Source organism: Pseudorca crassidens, chromosome 14 (assembly GCF_039906515.1).
Source record: "Pseudorca crassidens isolate mPseCra1 chromosome 14, mPseCra1.hap1, whole genome shotgun sequence".
Taxonomy (NCBI): Eukaryota; Metazoa; Chordata; class Mammalia; order Artiodactyla; family Delphinidae; genus Pseudorca; species Pseudorca crassidens.
The window spans coordinates 70,692,138-70,713,998 of NC_090309.1; the positions used below are offsets into that span (position 1 = coordinate 70,692,138).

At 42.1% G+C, this 21,861-nt stretch overlaps 2 protein-coding genes and 1 pseudogene across 7 annotated transcripts in view; 2 read left to right on the plus strand and 1 right to left on the minus strand.

Annotated features, from left to right (window-relative positions):
• Positions 1–8,885, plus strand: part of RBKS (ribokinase) — a 74,032-nt gene extending 65,147 nt beyond the window's left edge. For 3 of the 4 annotated variants that reach the window (XM_067703372.1, XM_067703370.1, XM_067703373.1), the window contains one exon: positions 8,641–8,885. In XM_067703372.1, coding sequence (XP_067559473.1) covers positions 8,641–8,814 — 174 coding nt within the window. In that variant the 3' untranslated portion in view covers positions 8,815–8,885. Of the gene's footprint in view, positions 1–6,253 lie in introns of all 4 variants that reach the window. The other variant, XM_067703371.1, reaches the window with a different exon arrangement.
• MRPL33 (mitochondrial ribosomal protein L33) overlaps positions 1–19,475 on the minus strand; it is a 70,654-nt gene extending 51,179 nt beyond the window's left edge. For 2 of the 3 annotated variants that reach the window (XM_067703377.1, XM_067703378.1), the window contains exons 1-4: positions 19,338–19,475; positions 18,448–18,466; positions 16,096–16,202; positions 10,206–10,284 (exon numbers count right to left, since the gene is read on the minus strand). In XM_067703377.1, the coding sequence (XP_067559478.1) occupies positions 10,206–10,284; positions 16,096–16,202; positions 18,448–18,466; positions 19,338–19,359 (227 nt within the window). In that variant the 5' untranslated portion in view covers positions 19,360–19,475. Of the gene's footprint in view, positions 1–10,205; positions 10,285–10,435; positions 10,743–16,095; positions 16,203–18,447; positions 18,467–19,337 lie in introns of those variants that run through there. The other variant, XM_067703380.1, reaches the window with a different exon arrangement.
• A 1,581-nt stretch (positions 19,476–21,056) lies between these two features.
• On the plus strand, positions 21,057–21,554 carry LOC137205700 (cAMP-regulated phosphoprotein 19 pseudogene; annotated as a pseudogene).
• The last annotated feature ends 307 nt before the right edge of the window (positions 21,555–21,861 follow it).

Consider the following 21,861-nt stretch of genomic DNA (forward strand, 5'->3'; position numbering starts at 1 on the left):
CTCCTACAGGGCATTCTTGGGACACCTGTGCTTCTCACCTGATCGCTCAGCACCCAGCCTCCTGATAGTCCTGGATTCAGTCAGGCTGTATTTCAGCGGCGAGCCTGGGCTTGCACTAGTCTGAGGGCGTGGACGTGATGAAGACCACAGAGGAGTGCAGGGGCATCTAGGAGGGTACCTAACCCAGACTCGTGGGATCAGGGAAAACACAGTGCTTTGAATATGGTGCCAGTCAGCAAATATATGATGACTAAGTTAATAACTGAGTTGAGTCTTAGGAGAGGAGTAGGAGTTAGTCTAAGGATGAGTTCAAGGGGAGATATCTCAATGAATGAAGACCCGTGGTTACAATGTGTGAGTAGGAAAAAGTAAGAGATGAAACTGGGTAGGTGGGCGGGAGCGCCTCATGTGCCATGCTAAGGAGCTGAAATGTTATCCTAAGAAAGATGAGAAATGATCAAAGGGCTTTGGGCATGGAAGTAAGGTGGCCTGATTTACAGCAGTATGGAGGATGGAGTGGAAGGGGCCAGACTGCGGACAGAGAGACTAGTTAGGAAGTTAACGTGGTCCTTTAGAGGTGATGTGAGCATGAAGTAGGGCAATGGGGTAGGGATGAAATGAGAGGACAGGTTAGCAAAATATTTAGAATTTACACTTGGCAACTGGTGATTATCCAGAAGACCCCCCAGATTTTCAGGGTGGAGTTGCCACAAACTGAAAAGATAAGAAGAGGCCCATGTTCAGCCAGAGTTATCAGTTCGATTCGGGTATGTTGAGTTAGAACTGCCTGCAAGAGACCTGCGGCTGGTCGAGCTGACTCACAGGTAGTTAAGATACACGAATCCCAAGACAGAGGAGAGTGTGGGCTAAAGATAATGACTTAGGACTCCTCATATTCATAGCAGTCAAAACCATAACAGCACAGTATTTGACACACCCAGGAAATTAGGGGAAATGAGAAGGGCAGTGGGTGAAGGACAGAACCTGAGGGAATACCAATGTGGATGGTGGGGGAGAAGGAAGACAGACCATGGCAGAGACAAAGAAGGAGGGTCAGAGAGACACGGGGGCCCAGGAGGGTGCCTTACTGCTCTGTGCTTCTCTCCCCTCTAAACCTTATGGTTGTCCTGTTCCTCATAAGTAAGCTCTTCCTCACCTCCCCATACAGCCCTTGTAGGTGAAAGCGGCTCCTGATCCCAAAGCACATTCTTGCAGCTTCCAGCCATCCCTCCTCTACCCTCCTGAAAAGATTCCTGCATCTTCATGGCTCATACAATTCAGTTATAAAGCCTCAACTTCCTTTCCTGGTCATTCTCTGTTTATCTAAGCCTGGCATCTACATAACCATTTCTCTCTCCACACCTCCCCCCAATGCTACTATCACAGGACGACTTGAGTACCGTGAGGATGAACCATCACCAAGACTCACAGTTCCTAGATGCCCCCACCTCCAGGGACTCTTCACCTCCACTCCAGCCTCCCGTTCCCATGACGACCCCAGGAAATGGTTAATACCTGGCACAGCTTCAGTCCTGTGGGAATAAACCTCACATCCCACTCTGACCACAACCAGCTCTCTCACTTCTTCTCCTACACTTGTTTTCTCACTTTCCTTAGTTCCCTCCATTTCCTTCTGACCTGTTGACCCCCTCCTGACCTCTCTTCCTTCTTTACCCGGGTTAGACTCTCCAGTTATATTCATCTGGTTATTCTTTTTTTTATATAAATTTTTTTTAAAATTTTTTGGCTGTGTTGGGTCTTTGCTGCGTGCAGGCTTTCTCTAGTTGCTGCGAGTGGGGGCTGCTCTTCGTTTTGCGGTACACGGGCTCTAGGCACGTGGGCTCAGTAGTTGTGGCACGTGGGCTCAGTAGTTGCGGCACACGGGCTCAGTAGTTGTGGCACGCAGGCTCAGTAGTTGTGGCTCACGGACTCTAGAGCACAGGCTCAGTAATTGTGGCACACGGGCTTAGTTGCTCCACGGCATGTGGGATCTTCCCGGACCAGGGATTGAACCCATGTCCCCTGCATTGGCAGGCAAAGTTTTATACACTACACCACCAGGGAAGCCCCATCTGGTTATTCTTTCCTGAAATCTTTACTCCCTTTGTACCTTCCCTCTTCCCCCACACCTGCCCAGGGCAACTCTGGTCCCCATTCTCCTCTCTGCTCCTGCCCCAAGCACACAGAGGGAAACGGGATCCCATACAGAAGAACATCATTAAAGATTCACGGTCTTCACTCTCATCCCTGTAATTCTTCATCGCTATAGAAAACATAAGCCCTTCCCATGGGGAAATAGGAAAAATTGAGCAGTAGCCCGAAGCCCAATCTCTCTCCCAAAATAGCTTCTCCACCTGCTCTACTGCTAGATTTCCACACAGATGTCCTTGGTACAATCTTGACTGCCATTTACCACATTTAGTCTTACCTTGGGCAAGTTACTTAACCTCCTTAAATCCTAGTTTCCTCAGTTTTAAAATAAGGATCCCCCAGGCTTGCTGCCAACCTCCATGGCACTTTGTGCAAATTAGAAGGCGCCTCTCTGAATAGGTGTAGCCTGGGGAGCTGAGCACAGCCTGCAGACCCACAGTCACCCCGTCACCAGGGCACCCTCGTGCAGAGCCACCTTGTATGACCAGACACTGCAGCCCCAGCTACACCCACCTCCACAGGGTTCTTAGGGAACAAAGGCGATAACATACACAGTGCCCAGCAGAGAGGATGACCCTGAGCAGAACCTCAGCCAGAAGAGCCCTTGCGGACCACCTGGACTTGTAGGTATGCTCTGCTGGGGTGGCATCTGCAGCCACTTCAGGCATTGCCTGCCAGCTCCAAGAGGTTTATCACTGTGCTCCCCTCTCTCGTCAGAGAGCAGACCCCTGAGAGACTGGGACATGTGCTGCTAAGTTCAGTGAGAGAGCAGACCAGGGTCATAGTCAAGGGCTCAGGCAGCCAAGGGGCAGTGGGAGGGAGCAGGGAGTGCGGGCAGCTAGACAGAGAGGATGGTCTGCAAGGGAGAAGGGAAATGAGCAGCCCGCCTCCCCAGGGCCACACTGCCTCCCCCCAACCCCACACCCCAGCTCTAGGTGCTGTCCTTAGGAGCACCCACCTCTCAGACTCTCCCCTTGGAGTCCTCTCACCAGCTGCTGATGAGTGTCATCCCTACGCCACCAGCCCTGCAGGGTGCCTCGCCCTCCCCCAGGCCCCCACCAGAGGGCTCAGGTATTCCATAGGGTGTGTTTTGCTCCTTCCACTTCACTGTTAATCCATCTGCCTCCCGGGTCCCACAGGCCAGAACCCCTCAGGACCCAGGAGTGTGCAGGCCCTCAGGAGAGCAGGAATTTCAGAATGCTACATCCATTCTCTAAGAGCGGCTCTTCCTTAAGGGGCAATTATTGTGAGAAGGCAATGAATAGTAGCCACGTGGGTATTTTTACTGAAGAAAGATGAATTATGTCATCACCCCTTTTGGCACAAAAATAATTTTCAGTAAAAGGTTAAAGCCATCATGTTGTATCAATGAGAACTATTCCATTATTCCAAGAATGATTGATTGGAAAGTACTTTACTTACAGGAAAATCACAGTGATACAATACAGCTTCTACTTAAAGCGCTTTCCATTAAAAAAAAATTATAACCAGTGTATAAAAATAGTTATATTGAAGATGTGAATCAACAGCCGGGTAATTTATTGGCATTTGAAAGCCCTGTGCTATAAATAGATTCAACAATGAGACTATCAAGTAACTCTGGGCTGTGGCAACCTAACCTCCATTTTTACTGACACAAAAGAAAGTCACATGTAGTTCAGCAAGGGACATCTGGCCCCCTTGGAAGAGATCACTGGAAGAGAAAAACACGATGGAACTAGGACCATGAGTCTGGCCAACTCAAACCGCTAGGTGAGGCAGTGGAAGAGACACAGGGGACAGAGATATGGTCTCTGCCCTCAGAGAGTTTTCAGGTTGTCCTAGACTGTAGGCCTGTACACACAATCGTCAGTACAATGTTTTAAATGCCTAAGAGAAGTGCAAATGAATATATCACTCCCTTTCTTTCCCTTACACTCTTCGGTGAAAGTTAAGTAGTACTTTTCTACCTTTTCACTCTTAAATTTCAAAGCGCTTTTCCACTGTTGGATGTAATGTGACTTTTAAAATAGTATTCACTGGGGCTTCCCTGGTGGCGCAGTGGTTGAGAGTCCGCCTGCAGATGCAGGGGACATGGGTTCGTGCCCCGGTCCGGGAAGATCCCACATGCCACGGAGCGGCTAGGCCCGTGAGCCATGGCCACTAAGCCTGCGCGTCCGGAGCCTGTGCTCCGCAACGGGAGAGGCCACAACAATGAGAGGCCCGCGTACAGAAAATAAATAAATAAATAAATAAAATAGTATTCACTGGCCTTCACATCTTTGAGCTGATGGCCCCAGGAGTCTCCCTACTTCTTTGTGCTTTTGGAATGAGGCGAGACTGCTGCCCTCTTTGCGAAGAAGAATGTGGATCACCACCCCTACCCCCACCATCTCACTTCCGGTGAGAAGGTGGAGACTGGGGCAGCTGAGAGTTGGCCCATCAGCAGTCATTAACTGAGCATATACTACTTTTAAGGACTGTATAACTCTGGGGAGTCATCAGATAGGAAAGAACTAGACAAGATTTCTGGCCTCTCAGAGGAGTTTAATACACGGGATTGCCTCAATCAAGGTTCTTGGTTGAAAAATCGAACAGCTGTGTTACTGACATGGGGCACTGGACACCATCACAACGCTGCCACTAACATCCCAGAGTTCAGTTTTTCTGCAATCACTGTCACAGCCAGAAAATGTTCCTCCCAGTTCCCTGGACTTTGAGGAGGGTGTCTCTGCCTAGTCCTTAGTTGCAAAGGAAATTGCCTCAACGAGATGGGGTATTTCCAAATGCAGGAAAGAGGTTCTCTCAATTCAGTTTACCCCGACTTGTAGTAGATGTCTACTTAACTAAGAAAAAGAGGGAAATCATTCAGAGGCTGAAATTGGCCCATTTGCAAATTCACACAGTGACCGATCCTGATTTTTTTTTTTAACTTCTTTAGTAAAATTTCCTTTGTTAAAAACTTCTCGGGACTTCCCTGGTGGTCCAGTGGTAAAGAATCCGCCTTACAATGCGGGAGACGCGGGTTTGATCCCTGGTCAGGGAACTAAGATACCACATGCCCCAGGGCAACTAAGCCCACGCGACACAACTACTGAGCTCGTGCGCCTCAACGAGAGAGCCTGTGTGCCGCAAACTACGGGGCCCACGCCCTCTGGAACCCGTGCACCACAACTACAGAGCCCATGGACCCTGGAGCCCGTGCACCACAGCTAGAGAAGAGAAAACGCGCACGCCACAACTAGACAGAAGCCCGCGCGCCACAACGAAGAAACCGCGCACCTCAACTAAGACCCGACACAGCCAAATAAATTAATTAAAAAAACAATTTGATAAAAATCCTTCTTCATTTTTCTCTGTATTCTTAAAAAAAATACACACATACTCATAGACACAGGTATTTTCTTTCCTCTCTCTTCCATTCCCCCCACCACCCCCGCAACCTCCTATCGATCATGATGCTGAAATCTTTTCTGGCTTAACTAATGGACATTTCTCCAGGTATGTGCATGTATTGCTAACCTTTTTGTATTAATAGCTGCATATTTTTCCATAATACAAATGTACGAGATTATTCACCCATTCTCCTATTTGATAGAAAATCACATTATTTCCAGTGTTTTGCCTTTGGAAACAATGCAGCAATAAGCATCTTTGAGCACATATCCCAATATTATAGGAGTTTTCACTTCTGTAGATTTCCAGAAGCAGGACTGCTAAATCAAAGGACACACACATTTTTTAACAAATACTGTATTACTCTTCCACAGTCCTACCAACAATATATGAGAGTATCATTGTCCTCTCCATCTTCATCTTGCTGCTCTTGCTATCAATCTTACTATTTTATCAATCTGATGGGTAAAAAATATTATTTTAATTTGCATTTTACTTAACAGCTGATAACTTAGTTTCTTTTCATGTTTGTTTACTGGCCATTTACATTTCCTTTTCTGAAATTGCAGACCTATATCCTTTGTCCATTTTTATCCTGCACTTGTCTTTTTCCCAGCAATTTGAAGGTGTTCTTTGAGTATTAGGAATATGTCATATGTATTACAAGAATTTTCACCAAATTTGTGCTTTTTAACTCGGATCTTTTTTTTTTTTTTTTGCCGCACAGCACGGCATGTGGGATATTGGTTCCCCGACCAGGGCTTGTACATGCACCCACTGCAGCAGAAGCATGGGGTCTTAACCGCTGGACCGCCAGGGAAGTCCATTTGGCTTTATTTACAGTGTCTTTGGACATATTTTTTTTTATTTTTTTAAATTAAAATCTAATCTTTTTTTCATTATGGCTTTTGGGTTCACTGACTGGCTCGTGGTTTCCCTGCTTGCAATTATTCAAATATTCATCTAAATTTTCATACTATGTTACTGTTTTATTTTTTATATTCAAGCCTTTAACCTACCTGGAATTTAATTTTGTGTATGATGTAAAGAGGAATCAGGACTTGAAATTACTTAGAGTTTGCCATAACTCTTCATATGTTGTAGTATTTTCCATGTTTTCATAATACACCCTCCACCCAGCTCATAATTTCTCTGGTTTCAGACCTTTCTCTTGTCACACTGCTGTGTTGTAAACTGAGGGAGGGCATGTCTGTCTGTCTCTTTCTCCATTGTTTCCCTCAGGAAACACTTAATAAACAATTGCAAGGCACCTAGCATAGAGCTTGACATATTTTAGGTACTCAGAAAATATTTCTGGGAGGAAGGAAAGTGTTGAATTCACACCTGAGTTACTATGACTCCTTGGCAAGCTGAATATTGACTGCTTATCTTTGTTAACAAGGGGAAATGTCATTCTCCTTAAAGCCATTCAGTGTCTCATGAGTTCACTCTGTTCCTCCTCCTATATCTTTGTTCTTTGAGGCCTTCCTTCTCTCTATAAATCTGTCTCATTTCATAAGGATTCCCCTTAGGCAGGCTTTCTTCAACCATTCCTTAAAATTCAACAGTATTTATAAACTCTGCCATACTATTTAGCATTTAATCCACAATTGATTTTATTCTTTTTCAAGTACCCATCACTGTGCTAGGCACACAGCTTAGTAAATACTTAAACTGCAACTGAAACAATCATGCATACCAAGGTATAGCCTCAAGATTTGTTATGAAACCTCTTGGGACTAAGGAAGCAACAAACTGGGAAAAACTGGAAAATGACCCTGAAAGCTGTTAAATACCAGAATGATTTTTCAAGTGAAATTGTATCACATTTATTTTAAATACATTTGTTGGATGAACACATGACTAGGTACTGCCCTACCTGAAGGCAGAGGTCAACAGACTTTCTTTGGTATTTTCTATTTCCATGGGTCCCTATATGGCCTTCACCAACTTGGGCCTTTGGAGATTCAGGGGAAATGGAACTAAGCCTTATATGACCCTACATTTAGTTTGAAAATAACATCTGAATGGCTCTCACCACGTTCTGCATGAATTTTTAATGGAGAAACAGCTAATTCTAGGGCTATGGCAGAGAATATACAAGATGAGCCTGGAGCATCTTATAATGTCAGAAAATAAGAAAGTGCTCAAAAAATAAAATGATGGGAGTATGTCAAAGGGACACAAGTACCAACTGAAAGAACTCCCAACTGCCAAAGCTGGAACAATTTGAGCAACAAAATAAATAATGTAGTGCTGGATTATAGCCTAAGGAATAAAATAAATATCCCTGAGTTCATACTTATATAAGTGAGCAGCTGAATAAATAAATGAGGGAGAAGAAACAAATCTCCCATAGAGATTTCCAATTTATGGAGATACTCCATAAATGGAATTACTCCACCCTCAGGGAGGTAGAGCATAACTCTCCACCCCTTAAGTGTGGACTATACTCAGTGATTTGCTTCCAAAGAGCAAGTATAAAAAGAGAAAGTAACTTTACAATGGTGAAACCTGGCCAAGACTACCTTAGCCAAGTGCTCAAGATTAACATCATCAGTGTAAGTCATGTTGACAGTATGTACCCTTGATACGACATGATGAGAATGACACTTCACCTTTGTGGTCTTCCTCCCCAAAACCGTAAACACAGTTTAATCATGAGAAAAACAGACAAATCCCAATTGAGGTACATTCTACAAAATACTCAACCAGTCCTCAAAACTATCAAGGTCATCAAAAACAAAGAATGTCTAAAAAACTGTCACAGCCTACAGCAGTCGAAGGAGATATGACAACTAAATGTAATCCAGGTATCCTGGATGAGATCTTGGAACAGAAAATACACATTAAGCAAAACTAGTGAAATCTGAATAAAGTATGTAATTCAGTTAATATGATAATGCTATTATTTCGTTAGTGGTGACAAATGTACCATAATAATATGTTTACAGAACTAGATGTGGGGTATATGGAAATTCTCTACTATCCTTGTACCTTTTCTGTGCATCTAAAACTATTTTAAAATAAAAAGTGTACTTAAATATTTTGAAAATACAGTATGGGCAACAGATGGCTACATGCTTATCTCTACAACTGTGCTTTTCATTACAGGGCGCTGGTGATAGTTTTGTGGGAGCGCTGGCCTTCTACCTGGCTTACTACCCTAATCTGTCCTTGGAAGAAATGCTCAAGAGATCCAATTTCATCGCAGCAGTCAGTGTCCAGGCTATAGGAACACAGTCATCTTATCCATACAAAAAAGACCTGCCCCTTGATCTGTTTTGATTGCTATTAAGTCCAAAATAAATATGCCTGGAAATAAAGTATACTTGGGGATGGCCACTCTTAACTAGCAACTTACTATGTCACCTTCTCCTTTCTTTGCAAATACTATATTCATTTATTAAGTCATCCTCAAGCCTTCATTTATTTCTTTATGATGATGATTTCTTTGCTTTTCATGCAAAAGTCAACTAGACAGAATTAAGGATTCCACAACGAAGACATGTACAAACAATACCACTATTCAGGAACCAGCAAACTCTACTGCCAACACATCATGATACTGTAATGTAACACCATACAGCAGAGGTTGCATACAACGTGTCTAGAGTCAGCAGAGAATGTTAAATAAGCGAAGGGGGCATACGAATTGGGCCACTCAAGCAGTTCCTAAGAGGGGCAGCTGACATTGAGCTTTGCCTTTAGTGTTGTCAAAGCTTCTGGTTTTGCAAGGGAAGCCAGAAGTTTGGATGTTTATTGAAATCTTTCAACATTTAGGTATCAGCAACTGATTTTAATTGTAAATACCACCTGTGGGCTGCTTTCAGCCCATGTGCTGAATAGACAAGTCATTTGCTAAGCCAGATTCTAAGTTTTTTGAAAAAAAAGGTGATTCATGCATGTCACAGACCCTTTACACTGGGCTTAGGTAGGATCAGGTGAAAGATTTTTCTTGTAACCCAAGACCACAATGTAGAGTTTCAATCTAAAAACAGCCAAGATCTCACCTAGTACTGCTTTGAATTAGAGCTTTAACAAAAGATGCCAGAAAAATAGCTGATTGACTATAATGCCACAAGCCTCTAAGATTCAACAACTGTCTAATTTTATTTCCAGAGAGCTGCGCTCACATTTCCTCAGGAGATAGATTGGGCCACAGGGAGGAACACCTGTTATTTTGGAACAACATTGGTTTCTTACTGCTTGTGGTCACGGTGAACACTTTATCCTTCTCCCCTATAAATGCAGTAGGATACGTACCAGCAGAGCTCAAAATGTGAGCTGATCCTTACCTTCAGCCAGAAATTTGACAAGTAAAGGAGAAAATGGGCAATTTTGAAAATCTGTAGTAAACAATAGCTCGAGTGGGAAAGTGTACAGATCTGGGTAGGGCAGGAGTCCTTATCTGATAGGGATTTCCAAGCTGTGTGGTACCACTGCCCCAGAAGCCCTAGCCATTAGCTTTATGGAAATACACTATAGCGCCTCTTATTTAAAAAAAAAAAAATCTAGGAGTTAAAGCAGTCCAGAGCTGTCCTAGAAAATCCTAGATACTACTTCGGAGACATGAGTTTGAGAATATGGACCAATGGCATTTTTCTAACTATATAAGCACAAATCAAAAATAGCAGTTCTCTTGGTTTCTTCTGTGTTACAGCTGGCTCCCTTCTTACCATTCCTGCTCACCGCGGCCATCTCTGTTATTGCATGGGAGTTCTTTCAAGATCACTCTGGACTGTGACTCTGCCTTTTCTGTGAAGTACAAGAAAGAACAGACTGGAAACTCTTGCACAAATCTCACTATGGAAAATTTTCTTTTCTTATATGAAACAATGGTTATTTTTTAGGAATGGAGTTTTTAAAATTTCAAATAGTGGGGGAAAACACCACTAAGAGACAATAGTACAGGCTATTTTAATATTTTTATTAAGGGCTATAAAAATATCCAGAAAGATAAATAAATGTGATGCAATGATATATGTCCTAATATGAAGAACTTTCTTTCACTGCATTGTTTTCCTTCACAATGGCCTTCAAATCACAGGAGGCAGTGATTCCATGCCATTTCCTCTTCTTTCATTACACGCTGCAGAATTTCTGAATCAGTATCCCGCCCTCAGTCTTCTCATTTATAAATCAAATTCATTTTCAATCCATTGTTTAGAGGGAGCGTATTTTTTTCTGTTCCACAAAGAGGACTTTTTTTTTCACTGAAGGAGGAGAAAAAAGGATTGTAGCAGAAAACTAAAAAGTATCGTCACCATTTTTTAATAAAAATACATATCAGACCATGAGCCCTCGCTTCTTTTTCTTTCCTTTGTCATGAGGATGGAGCTGACTTGCTAACTCAGTTCCTCAATCCCAGAGATCAGAGAAGACTGGAGAAAACGGTAAGGAAAACAAGGGAAGGTGCACCAGCCAATCAGTGGCATCCTTGGTACCCCACAAGGTCACATTTCAACCAATGTGAAATAATCAAATTTAAAAAAAATTACAAGCAAAAAAATGAAAAACAACGTCTTCACCCAGCTAATGTCCACTCTTGTAGGAGGTGAAGCAAGAGCTAGACTCCAGAAAAAGGGCAGTAAAAACTGAGCAGACCACAGAAGAAAAGGAAGCCTGGCTGAAAGAGTAAATACACATTAAACCTTGTACTTTCCAGAAATGGTTTCATATACCCAAATATAAATTTTCAAGTTTGGTAATAGATTTAACATCATAACCCAAATCTTATTATTTTAAACATCATAACAGAGTACAGTTCTCTGAAACACCCAAAACAAAAATGCTAACTGCCTGGATGAAAGATTAGAGACTAGATGCTAGGCAATAAGGTTTTCATAGTTCCTGTAATGCCCTATTATAGCACTCCATTAACATCACATATCTCTCCCTCCCCCGCCCCCCCACACACACCGCCTGAATTCTTCTTTGCCAAAAAAACCAAAAACAGTGCATCCAGGAAGATCCAGGAACTCAAAAGACTAAGACACAACAGCAACTCACCTGTCCCCACCACATAGAGATTTTAGCTTTGTTTTTTTGTTATTCTTCTGTATCAATATGGATACCCTGTATATGAGATTCCCAAACTGTCTATGATTAAGAATTAGCTAGAGAGCTTATTTAAATACACTCTTACTTCTTACCTCCACCTCTACCCTAATTCTGGTTCTGTAGAACTAGAGGGGGACTGAAGTCTGTATTTTTTAAAAACCCCCAGATGATTCTGATGGGCAGCTGAAATTAATAACCATTAACCAGTCAACAGAATTTTATCTATAAAGTTAATTTAAAATACATATTTTATTACTTTGTATATAGGGATATTTTTAATATACTTCAAATCATCTAATATTAAACATAAGTAGAACTCATGCTCCTTCAAAGTCCAAGGAAGACTACAAAGCATTATAAGACAGTAGTAAAGAACCCAAACAGCTTCCTACCAGACAATGTTATTCATTGCAAGAAATATTTCCCCCATGTTTTTCTACATGGAACTAAAAAATGGATAAAAAAAAGAATCTGTCTCATGGATAACCAGTCAGGAGATTATTTAAATGACCTTGAACAGAAATAACTGATGAATATTAGTAAAGCAAGGCTTTATTCATAAAAATTTTGACTTACTTCCTGCATTCCTTCCCTTAATTCAAAGAATAAATATTTAAGTTCACAGAACTGTGCTAGGCAAAGTGGAATTTATGAAAGCGTAAAAGTCCCTGATTTAATAGCAGTGTATCATGAGGTGCCTGTATGGATGTCCAGGAAGCCCCACAGGAACCTAAAGATCAAAGGGGACTGGAATGGTGAGGGAAACGCCTCACAGAGAAGGTCAGGTTTAGCCTCTGAAGCAGCAGCATCTGGATGAGCTAAAACAGGAAAGGGCATATAGTGTAGAGAAATGGTGATAGGAGGTAAGAATGACAGTGTTGACCACAGGGGAAGGTCTTGATTTAAAAAAAAAAAAGAAAACAGACTAATTTGGCTCCATGTAATAGAAAAAATATGGGGCCTGGAGTCAAAAAGATTGGGTTCAAACCTTGGTGCCACCATTTATCTACTGGGAGTCCTTGGGCAAATTTCTCAAAATACTCTTCCTTCAGTTTTCTTCCCTATGAGAGGGATAACTCCATCTCCCTCACAGGTTGCCAGACAGCAAACACTCAGTATGTGTTAGATGAGTTGAAATGACACACTGCTATCCACAATCATAAACATAAATTAATTTTCTGTCAAAATATTTGCTGCTTAATTCACAGAAGAATGAATCTGTCAAGTTCTTCCCCTACACCTAACCTAAATCTATTCTGCTTCAATTAAAGTCTATATTGTCTTGTTTAGTCATCCAAGGAATTAAAACTGACAAGTTTTCATTTTCTTTATAATAAACCTTCATATATTTAACAAAGTTTAATAAGCTTATGCCTCAACCTTTAATCCTTCCTCCTTGGAAATCTGCATCTAGTTTCATATGAGGAAAAGGAGTTTGAAAGGACTTAGGCTGGTTCTAGCCATAGAGTATACCATAAAGTACTCAAATAATTGGGAATTTTTCCATGTTTCCTTGCCTGATTTCCTTCATAAAGCAGACAAGCAAAACATTACCCTTAAACTAACCATTTATTCACTGCAGTAAAATATGCTGGGAGAAATGCCAAGCTATTTGGTACCCTGGGCAATGGGGCAGGCCGCAAGGCAAATATCATGCAAGTGTCCATGGCATTCAGTGAGTGGGCAGGAAGCCAAGTGCTCTGCTATCCCAGAACATTCTCTTCTTCAGAAGAGACAAAGTTGTGCTGTCATGGCTCCGACCATTCCTTATCAGAAAAGCTCTAATCATCTGTTTGAAATTTATATATGAATCTTTTCTTCCACTTTCAACTTACAGTCAGAACTGTTTATGGCTGTATCCTTTCCCAGTCTCAAAACTTAAAATCAGTCTGACAAATAGTAAGTTCCTAACACCTCCATACTAACAGTGAAAATTCCAATACATTTTCACACTTAAAATATCAGAGAAGGTTATTCAATCAACATTTATTAATGTTGTATAAGTTCCTAAAAAACTCTATAATGGAGCTAAAATGCTAGAAAAACAACTACTTTATTGTAAAGTTCATCACTTTGGGTTTTCACCAGCTGATACAAAGAAATCAGAGGGAGAAAACCACCACACCAATCCAATATCACATTGCTATGGTCTGAATGTTTGCACTCCCCCAAATTTACGTCGAAATCCTAACCTCCAGAGATGATGGTATTAGGAGTTAGGGCCTTTGGGAGGTGCTTTGGTCATGAGGGTGGAGCCTTCATGAATGCGATTCATTCTCTTATAAAAGAGACTCCAGAGCTTGCCTGCCCCTCCACCATGTGAGAACACAGCAAGAAGAACCCCTTCCTATGAACTAGAAGAGGGCCCTCGCCAGAAAGTGACCATGCTGGCACCTTGATCTCGGACGTCCCAGGTCCCAGAACTCTGAGAAAGAAAGATCTGCTGTTTATGAGTCACCCAGTCTGTGGTACTTTGTTATATCAACCCAGACTAAAACACATACCTTATCATTCTAATAATTTTTCCACCATGAGATGTCATCCTGAAATTCAGACTCCTAATTATCAGGTACAAACCTAGAATCCCCTTTTTATTATAATAAAGAATGACCAGAAATTTTAACACCAAAAGAACAGCAGGAAATTTTATTTCTGTTAAAGAATGGAATTTATACCAATTTTAGGCTGACAACTGGGCTTCTCAGAGCCCTTTTTAAATGCCTCCTTACATTGGTACAGCCCTCATTTTTTTTTTAAGGTGGTATTATTTTTGTTTTTCTTAGACATTGACAAATACAGCATAATGAACAGTGGCTGTGAGACCTTCCGTACAAACTCTGAAAGCAGCTAGTAAGGTAGCTGTCAGCCAGATTCGCATTAATGCCCAACCACAGTTCATGCACCAGTAAGTGAGTTTTAGCCTCCTATGAAATCTCTCGATAACAGGTCCATACGTAGAGTGATTCCGGGCCTAGACTTGGAGTCAGACAGTCCTGAATTCAAATTTGTATTCTGTCACATATTTTAGCTGTGTGTCCTTGATTAAGATCCTTGGTACCAGATTCCTAACCTATAAAATGGGGTTCAGATTGCCTGGAGAGTATGGGTGCTTATGTTACTATGCATTCACATATCTGAAGACCTGAAGACTTGTGTAGGTAAACAAAGAAGACAGAATTTTCCATTTGGTCTGGTTATTCACAAGCACTAGTTTGTTTCCTTTCTCTCAAGGATCACTGTCTTTTGTTGCCTATATTGTCCTTTTGTTGTTGTTGAGTTTCAAGTGGGAAAGTAAATTCGGTCCCATTGCTCCATCTTGGCCACAAGTGAGTCGATCAGGTCTTGTTCTTAGTTAAAGAAAAAGTTGATTATGACATTAAGTGCCTATCTTTCATTATATAATGGATTAATTTGGAGAAATAAGATTCTAGCACCAATTTCAACTCTGATCACCAACCAGGTGTCTCACAATTCAACTCAACTCTGACACTATCCTCCTGGAGATAGTAACTCAGGAACAGCCAGATGGAAGTGACGCATAGGGCAAGGTACAGGGAAGGGGAGTGAAGCTTCCGTGCCCTCTCTGAACATGCCAGTCTCCCAGAATCGCCACGTGATTACCAACCCAGAAGCTCCGGTACTGCCATTATTAACAAGCAATTATAAAGGGGCTGTTTCGAAGCAAAGGCACAAAAATGAGATGAATGGCCTGCAGTTTTGTTTGCTAGTTGATTTTGCATAAATTGGCTCATGAAATCCAAAAACAGGATAGGCTACCACCAACAGTAATCGGGGTGCTGACCCTTTTCATCTGGACTTTGGAACATTTGTCTCTTTCAGACAAATGTTTCTATCCACTAAGGCCATTTAAAGTTATCACTTACTATGGCATTTTAGCAGGTGGTAAAACAGAAAATGAAATTTCCTACCCTCCTGCTCTAATATATAGACAGCATACTCTTTAACTCGAATCTGGACCTAATTACTTGCCACTGTTGGGCAGATGACCCTAGCAGAACATTCCCTCCCTTTTTCAAGACACTCTTCTCTGTTTCCAGAACAATATCCCCTATTCTATTTACATGGCTGCTTTCTCACCTTCAAATCTTTGTTTAACCATCTCCTACTGGATAGACTTTCCCTGAACTATCCTATCTAAAGGATAAAGGTAGGATCCACCTCCCCCCAACTTCATCCTGTATCTCAGCATCCTGCTTGTTTCTCTCATAGCACTTAGCATAATTTGTCATTTTTCCTTTCTCTCCCTTCCAAAACCAGACTGTAAGTGCCAATACCACAGGTACTGAGTCTATCTTGGGTCTTCGTATATCCCAGCACCTGGGATACTAACTAGCACCACGGTAAACTTTCAATATGTACTTGGAATGAATGCTATAGTGACAAAGGGGCCACAAAACTGCCGAAGATGTTCAGCATCAATCTGAACAGGGCATCAGGCCTTGAAAGCATTTGAATTTATTATGGAGCAACTTCTCTGAATCTTACCTACTGGATCATAATGCAAGAGAGTCAGTTTCTCCCGCAGTCGGCTTCTCTTAGTGTTGAAGGAAAAACCTGTTCCAGCTTGGCTCAACATTTTCACCAGAATTGTTCTAAGATTTAAAAGCAAATTGTTACAAGCTGAGGAAACAGAATAAAATCAGTCATGGGGGGATGGCACATTTTGAGAACCCTATACAGCAGTATTACTTGTGAGACATCACTTAAGCCTTAAATTCAGTTCTAAGACAGCCTATTTTTCCATAAATGACAGCTTGAATGGTTCTAATTCCCAAGATTTGTTCCATTACGCAGGGTACCTTGGTAATGACCTAACCAAAGCAACAAGAACAATCAAACCACACTGTGGGAATAGACTCAGACACCCACCTTTTAGAAAGAGCAGAAGTCAGGAGTGGGAAAAATACGCAAGTACTGGTAACCCTAGCTGGCCAGTCAGGAAGATGGCTGTCTCAGAAGAGCCCTATCTTCCATGGATGAGTAATAAGAGTAAAATCAGGAAAGGACAGAAAAAAGTATTGGAACTTTTACATTGACGACGTGCAAAACCTTGTTCCCCTTTATATTTTGTTTAAGTTGTTTAAGTTCTAGTCATCCAAAGCACTAAAGTTCATGTTTTGCCTCACTGGACCTTTTAATACCTCATACTATTTGTTACTCTTGCACATGTCTTGTCTCCCTATGTAGATCATGCTATTTGATTTCTCATCTAAGTCCAAAAAAGAATTTGAAGCATTCAAATATACAATATATCTAAGATATATTACACATCTTTGCATCCCTTTCAATGTACAGCACAGTGCCTCATACTAAGAGGGATAGAATATCTGTTGATTAAGACAGACAATAATTAGTCATTCATTCAAAAAGATTCAACAAATATTAAGTGCTTACTCTGTGGAAAGCACTACAGGAAATGCAAAGCCCTGTAAGTCCACATCTGCACCTTGGAGAACTACCAGTAATAGTATGGAAGGGGGGCCTCCCTGGTGGCACAGTGGTTGAGAGTCCGCCTGCTGATGCAGGGGACACAGGTTCGTGCCCTGGTCTGGGAGGATCCCACATGCCACGGAGCGGCTAGGCCCGTGAGCCATGGCCGCTGAGCCTGCGCGTCCGGAGCCTGTGCTCCGCAACAGAAGAGGCCACAACAGTGAGAGGCCTGCGTACCGCAAAAAAAAAAAAAAAAAAAAAAAAAAGTACACAAGGTCTGTAAGGCAAGACATACATGACAAATGGCACAAGGATTCAAAGAACATGACAGGCAGGGAGCATCTCTAAAGAAACTGAAGGCATGGGAGATTCCTACAGAACCTGAAGGTGGGAAATAAATAACTGGACTGTGGGAAAAGCTATATTAATCAATAAAAAATATTGAGGGTAAAACACTAACATACATGTGTTTCATTAAGTTTAATCCAAAAAACCTAGTTTTAAGGATTTGTGATGTGTCTTGGGTTGTAAACAAAGGCTGCTTTAGAATTTTTCTATTTTTAACACAGAAAATCTTACTTTGGTTATTGTCTACAAAATTTATTTTGAAATACCAGTTTGGTATTTATAGTCTCTCTGGTACAGCATGAAAACTTTAGCCTTTGCTATTTTTGAAATGCTTATACCATGAAGGCAAAGGATTACAAAACTCAATAAAACAGGCTCTGTCGATTAATCAAATCACAGCTTGTTCTGCTCGACTCCTGTAGTGGGCTCCAGACAAACTTCCCTTGGTCCTCAATTTGAGGAAACAGAATTACAGTGGTAGTCCAAAGAGAGCACGGGGACCCTGATGATTTGTTTAGGAACAAGACAGCAAGAGCAACTTTTTTTTTTTTTTTTTTTGCTGTGTTGGGTCTTCGTTTCTGTGCGAGGGCTTTCTCTAATTGTGGCGAGCGGGGGCGACTCTTCATCGCGGTGCGCAGGCCTCTCACTATCGTGGCCTCTCTTGTTGTGGAGCACAGGCTCCAGACGTGCAGGCTCAGTAGTTGTGGCTCACGGGCCTAGTTGCTCCGCGGCATGTGGGATCCTCCCAGACCAGGGTTCGAACCCATCTCCGGCATTAGCAGGCAGATTCTTAACCACTGCGCCACCAGGGAAGCCCAAGAGCAACTCTTAGTAAATTATTTGAATGTTCACTTAAGTAGGTCAGTTGGGAAGGAGGGAAAATATTTTTTGAAATAGTTCATAGGGCCAAAATAATTCATCAAGTAACTAATCCTCAAATCAACTTTTAGAAAATTGAAGCCAAATGCTTAATTTCACATAAGGATTCATTGGCAGCAGTGGGACTGATGAATCTAACATAAACAAGTGAAGTTTAAAAAGAGAAAAACTTTTACTTACTTTGACTTGGTCTTGGCAACTTTTTTTGTAGGGAGGAAAGAGAAAAGAAAAATAACGATATATTATCTTGCTTATGCAAAGCTCATATAATGTCAGGATAATCAAAATTATTTAAATCATGAAGTAGGCCATAAATTGTCACTCAAGTCACTACTCCCTAGCTATTAGGGATCCCGTTAGGATTTTATAGAAGGTTTTTAAAAATCCAATCAGACCACCACAGTTCTGGACGTAATGCTATGCAGTCTCTTTTCAGTTGGACTGGTTACCTTTTAAATCTTCCTAAACTAAAATCTGCTCCACTTGCTCCTCTTCTAAGGTGCAAACACTTGCACTAGAACAAGCCTCTTGTTTGATAAGTTAACCTTTCCAAACTCCAACAACCATCACATCAGGTGGAGAAGTGAAACTAACTCTAACCGGGAAGTCAGCCTGGTGCATGGAAGAACACTGTCTTGGGAGCCAGAGGGCTTCTTTCCCAGCCCAGCTGTATGACCTAGAGTCAATCACTGCTCCTCATCTTTAGAGGATGAGGAGCAGTGAACTAAACGACTGAACTAGAGGTTTTCCCCAGTTAGCACGTCCGGAGATTCTGCTGACACACCGCTACAGAGGGCGGGGGAAAGCGCCCCACTCCTGACGGGCTGACCCTACAGTCCGAACGAACCGCAACTGATCCTGAACCAGCGCCGCAGACCCCCGAGACCCCCTAGCCCCGCAGTGAGCGCGGCGCGGGGTCATGCCGGGCGCTGTAGTCCTGAAGGCCTGGGAAGTCGCAGCGGCAGCTTCCCGACCGGCGCGCGCACCCCACCCCGCAACGTCCCGGGGCCCGCCTGTCACGGCCTCCCGCCCCCGCTGCACGCCCTGCCACCGCCTCCAGCCCCACTTACAAGTGACCGCGGACAGGAACATGGCGACAGCAGCCTCGAAAGCAGGTCCAAATTCCCTCAACAAATAACTGCTTCCGGGGCACAGGCCTGTTCCGGAAGAGGATTCCGGAAGTGCTCCGAAGCCACGCCCCCTCTTTAAATCTCAGGGCTGAGCCCGCCTCTCTCCTGTGTTCTTTACACTACAGGTGTCTCTTTCGTGGTCCTGGAGTGTGTCCCCTCCCCTTTTGGAGAGGGTCTTTGTTATCGCTCAGGGTTCGCGCCCCAGACCCTGACACCTACTTCTGGGTCAGAGTTAGGTGCATGTTTCATAAATAATCGCAGCCGCCTACATTAAAGCCACAGGAACTCCCTATGTTCCTCAGCCGCTTCGGGCTGTCGGGCTCCCGCGTCATTTCCTTAAATTTGTTGCCTTCTTTTTCCTCCTCTGGCCCATCTCTATCTCCACCTAGTTAACATCTACTCTCAGTCCCTCCAGAATTGAGAACTCCACCTGAATATCCCTATTCCTTAATTATATGTTGGATTTCTAGGAGGGCAGGGCCCTGTGCATCTTGTTAACTGCTGTATCTAAGCATCTGCGTGGCAATAGGGACCTAATAGCTGAGATTGGGAGCGCTGACATAACTTGCTTAATGTCACAAAACTAGTAAACGGCAGAGTCAGAATTTGAACCCAGCTTTTGTCTGACTGCAAAGACTCATGCCTTTCCCTCTAGACATTGGGACCTAACCACTTTGCCATCTTCCAATCTTCACCTCTCTGCAAGGAAACACCGCTCCTTCAGCACCAGGTACTTCAGCAGAAACCTCATTTCCCAATAATCAGGACTTAAGGATTTTTTTTCCAATCTGTGATTTTACCTATATATTAAATTTTACAAACATGTGAAAGATTTATTCTCATGGATCATCCTCACTGCAAGTAATAAAATTATTAAGAGAAAATGTAGCTCTCCAATACAATACAACACAATTTTTAAAATTAGGACTGTCCTTGCCCTTAGTACCTCTAATGTTTTTTGTTTTCCCCATAACTTAATTCCAGCAACTGAGCACCCTCTAGGTGCCCAAACCCTTCCTTACCTTGTGCAGTTCAGCTGCTGACAAACAAGAGCTTCAGGTGTTCAAGAAGGTAAGGTTTCTTATTTAGGAAATTCCTTTTGGGGATCTATAAGAAAGGAACACAGGACTGGAAGCCAAGGGACGTGAATTCTAGTGTTTGTTCTGTCGCTTAGAAAGTCATTTCAACTCTTCAGACCTCAGTTTCGGGCCCAGTGTGGGCACTGGATCAGTGATTCTCATTCCTGAAGGTATATCAGTCATCTAGGGTCCTTTAAAAGACCTGGATGCCAGAGGAGAGGCCCAGAGTCTGTACAGTATTTCTTCCCCCTCCCCAATTTTCTATGAAGCATTTCAAATATATCAAAAAGTAGAAAGGATAGTATAATGAACAAACTATATACCCAATTCAACAAATGTTAAGATTCTGCTATGTATATTGATGTCTATGGAATTTTTTAAAAATATGCATATGTATATGCATATATATATGGTTAGGGTTTTTGGCTAAGCTGTGTAAATGCAAATTGGAGACATAACCTTTCACTCCTAAATATTTAAGTATGTATCTCTCAAGAATAAGATCATTATAACTACAATAGTGTTTTTATTCCTTAAAAAATTAATAGTTTGCGGGAGAAGCTGGGTAAGAGGGAGCAGTATGTTCGCGGAAGTCCCCGAGGACTTCCAGCCTCTGCAGAGGAGAAGAAGGAAATGGAAGACAAAGTGACTAGTGCAGAGAAAGCTGAAGAAGCAAAATTAAAAGCAAGATACCCTCATCTGGGACAAAAGCCTGGAGGTTCAGATTTTTTAAGGAAAGATTGCAGAAAGGGCAAAATATTTTGATTCTGGGGATTACAACATGGCTAAAGCAAAAATGAAGAACAAGCTACTTCCTACTGCAGCCCCAGATCAGACAGAGGTCACTGGTGACCACATTCCCACTCCACAGGACCTTCCTCAACGGAAACCATCTCTTATTGCTAGCAAGCTGGCTGGCTAATTAAAAGAGCTGAACTGCATGAATCTTCTAATTCCCATTATTTCTCCTTAATATGTTACTTCTCTGCTTTTTATTTCCTTTCACTCACTAAGTCATTTGAGAATTATGGCTTTGCAGGTAGTGGTAGTGTGTATGTAAGGGAATATACATGTGTAGAGTTTTTATTAGTTTAACAGTGCACTGATAAAAAGAACATGTTAGAGCAACATAATCTACTTGAAAATAATTGTATATATTACCTAACTCCTAGTGTAGGGCTGGTTCCAACAAGTAACAAGCAAGTTTTACAATTTTAATGCTTTGGCTTTCTTTAATTCATCTTAATTATAGCTTTGTATGTTACTCTTATTTAATATAGCCTCTATTGTATTGATTTCCTCTGCATTTTCCTTTTGGATTTTGTAAAACAGCAGTTTAAGACCACAAGTTAGAAGAAAGGTCACATATTTCAAACACAAATAGA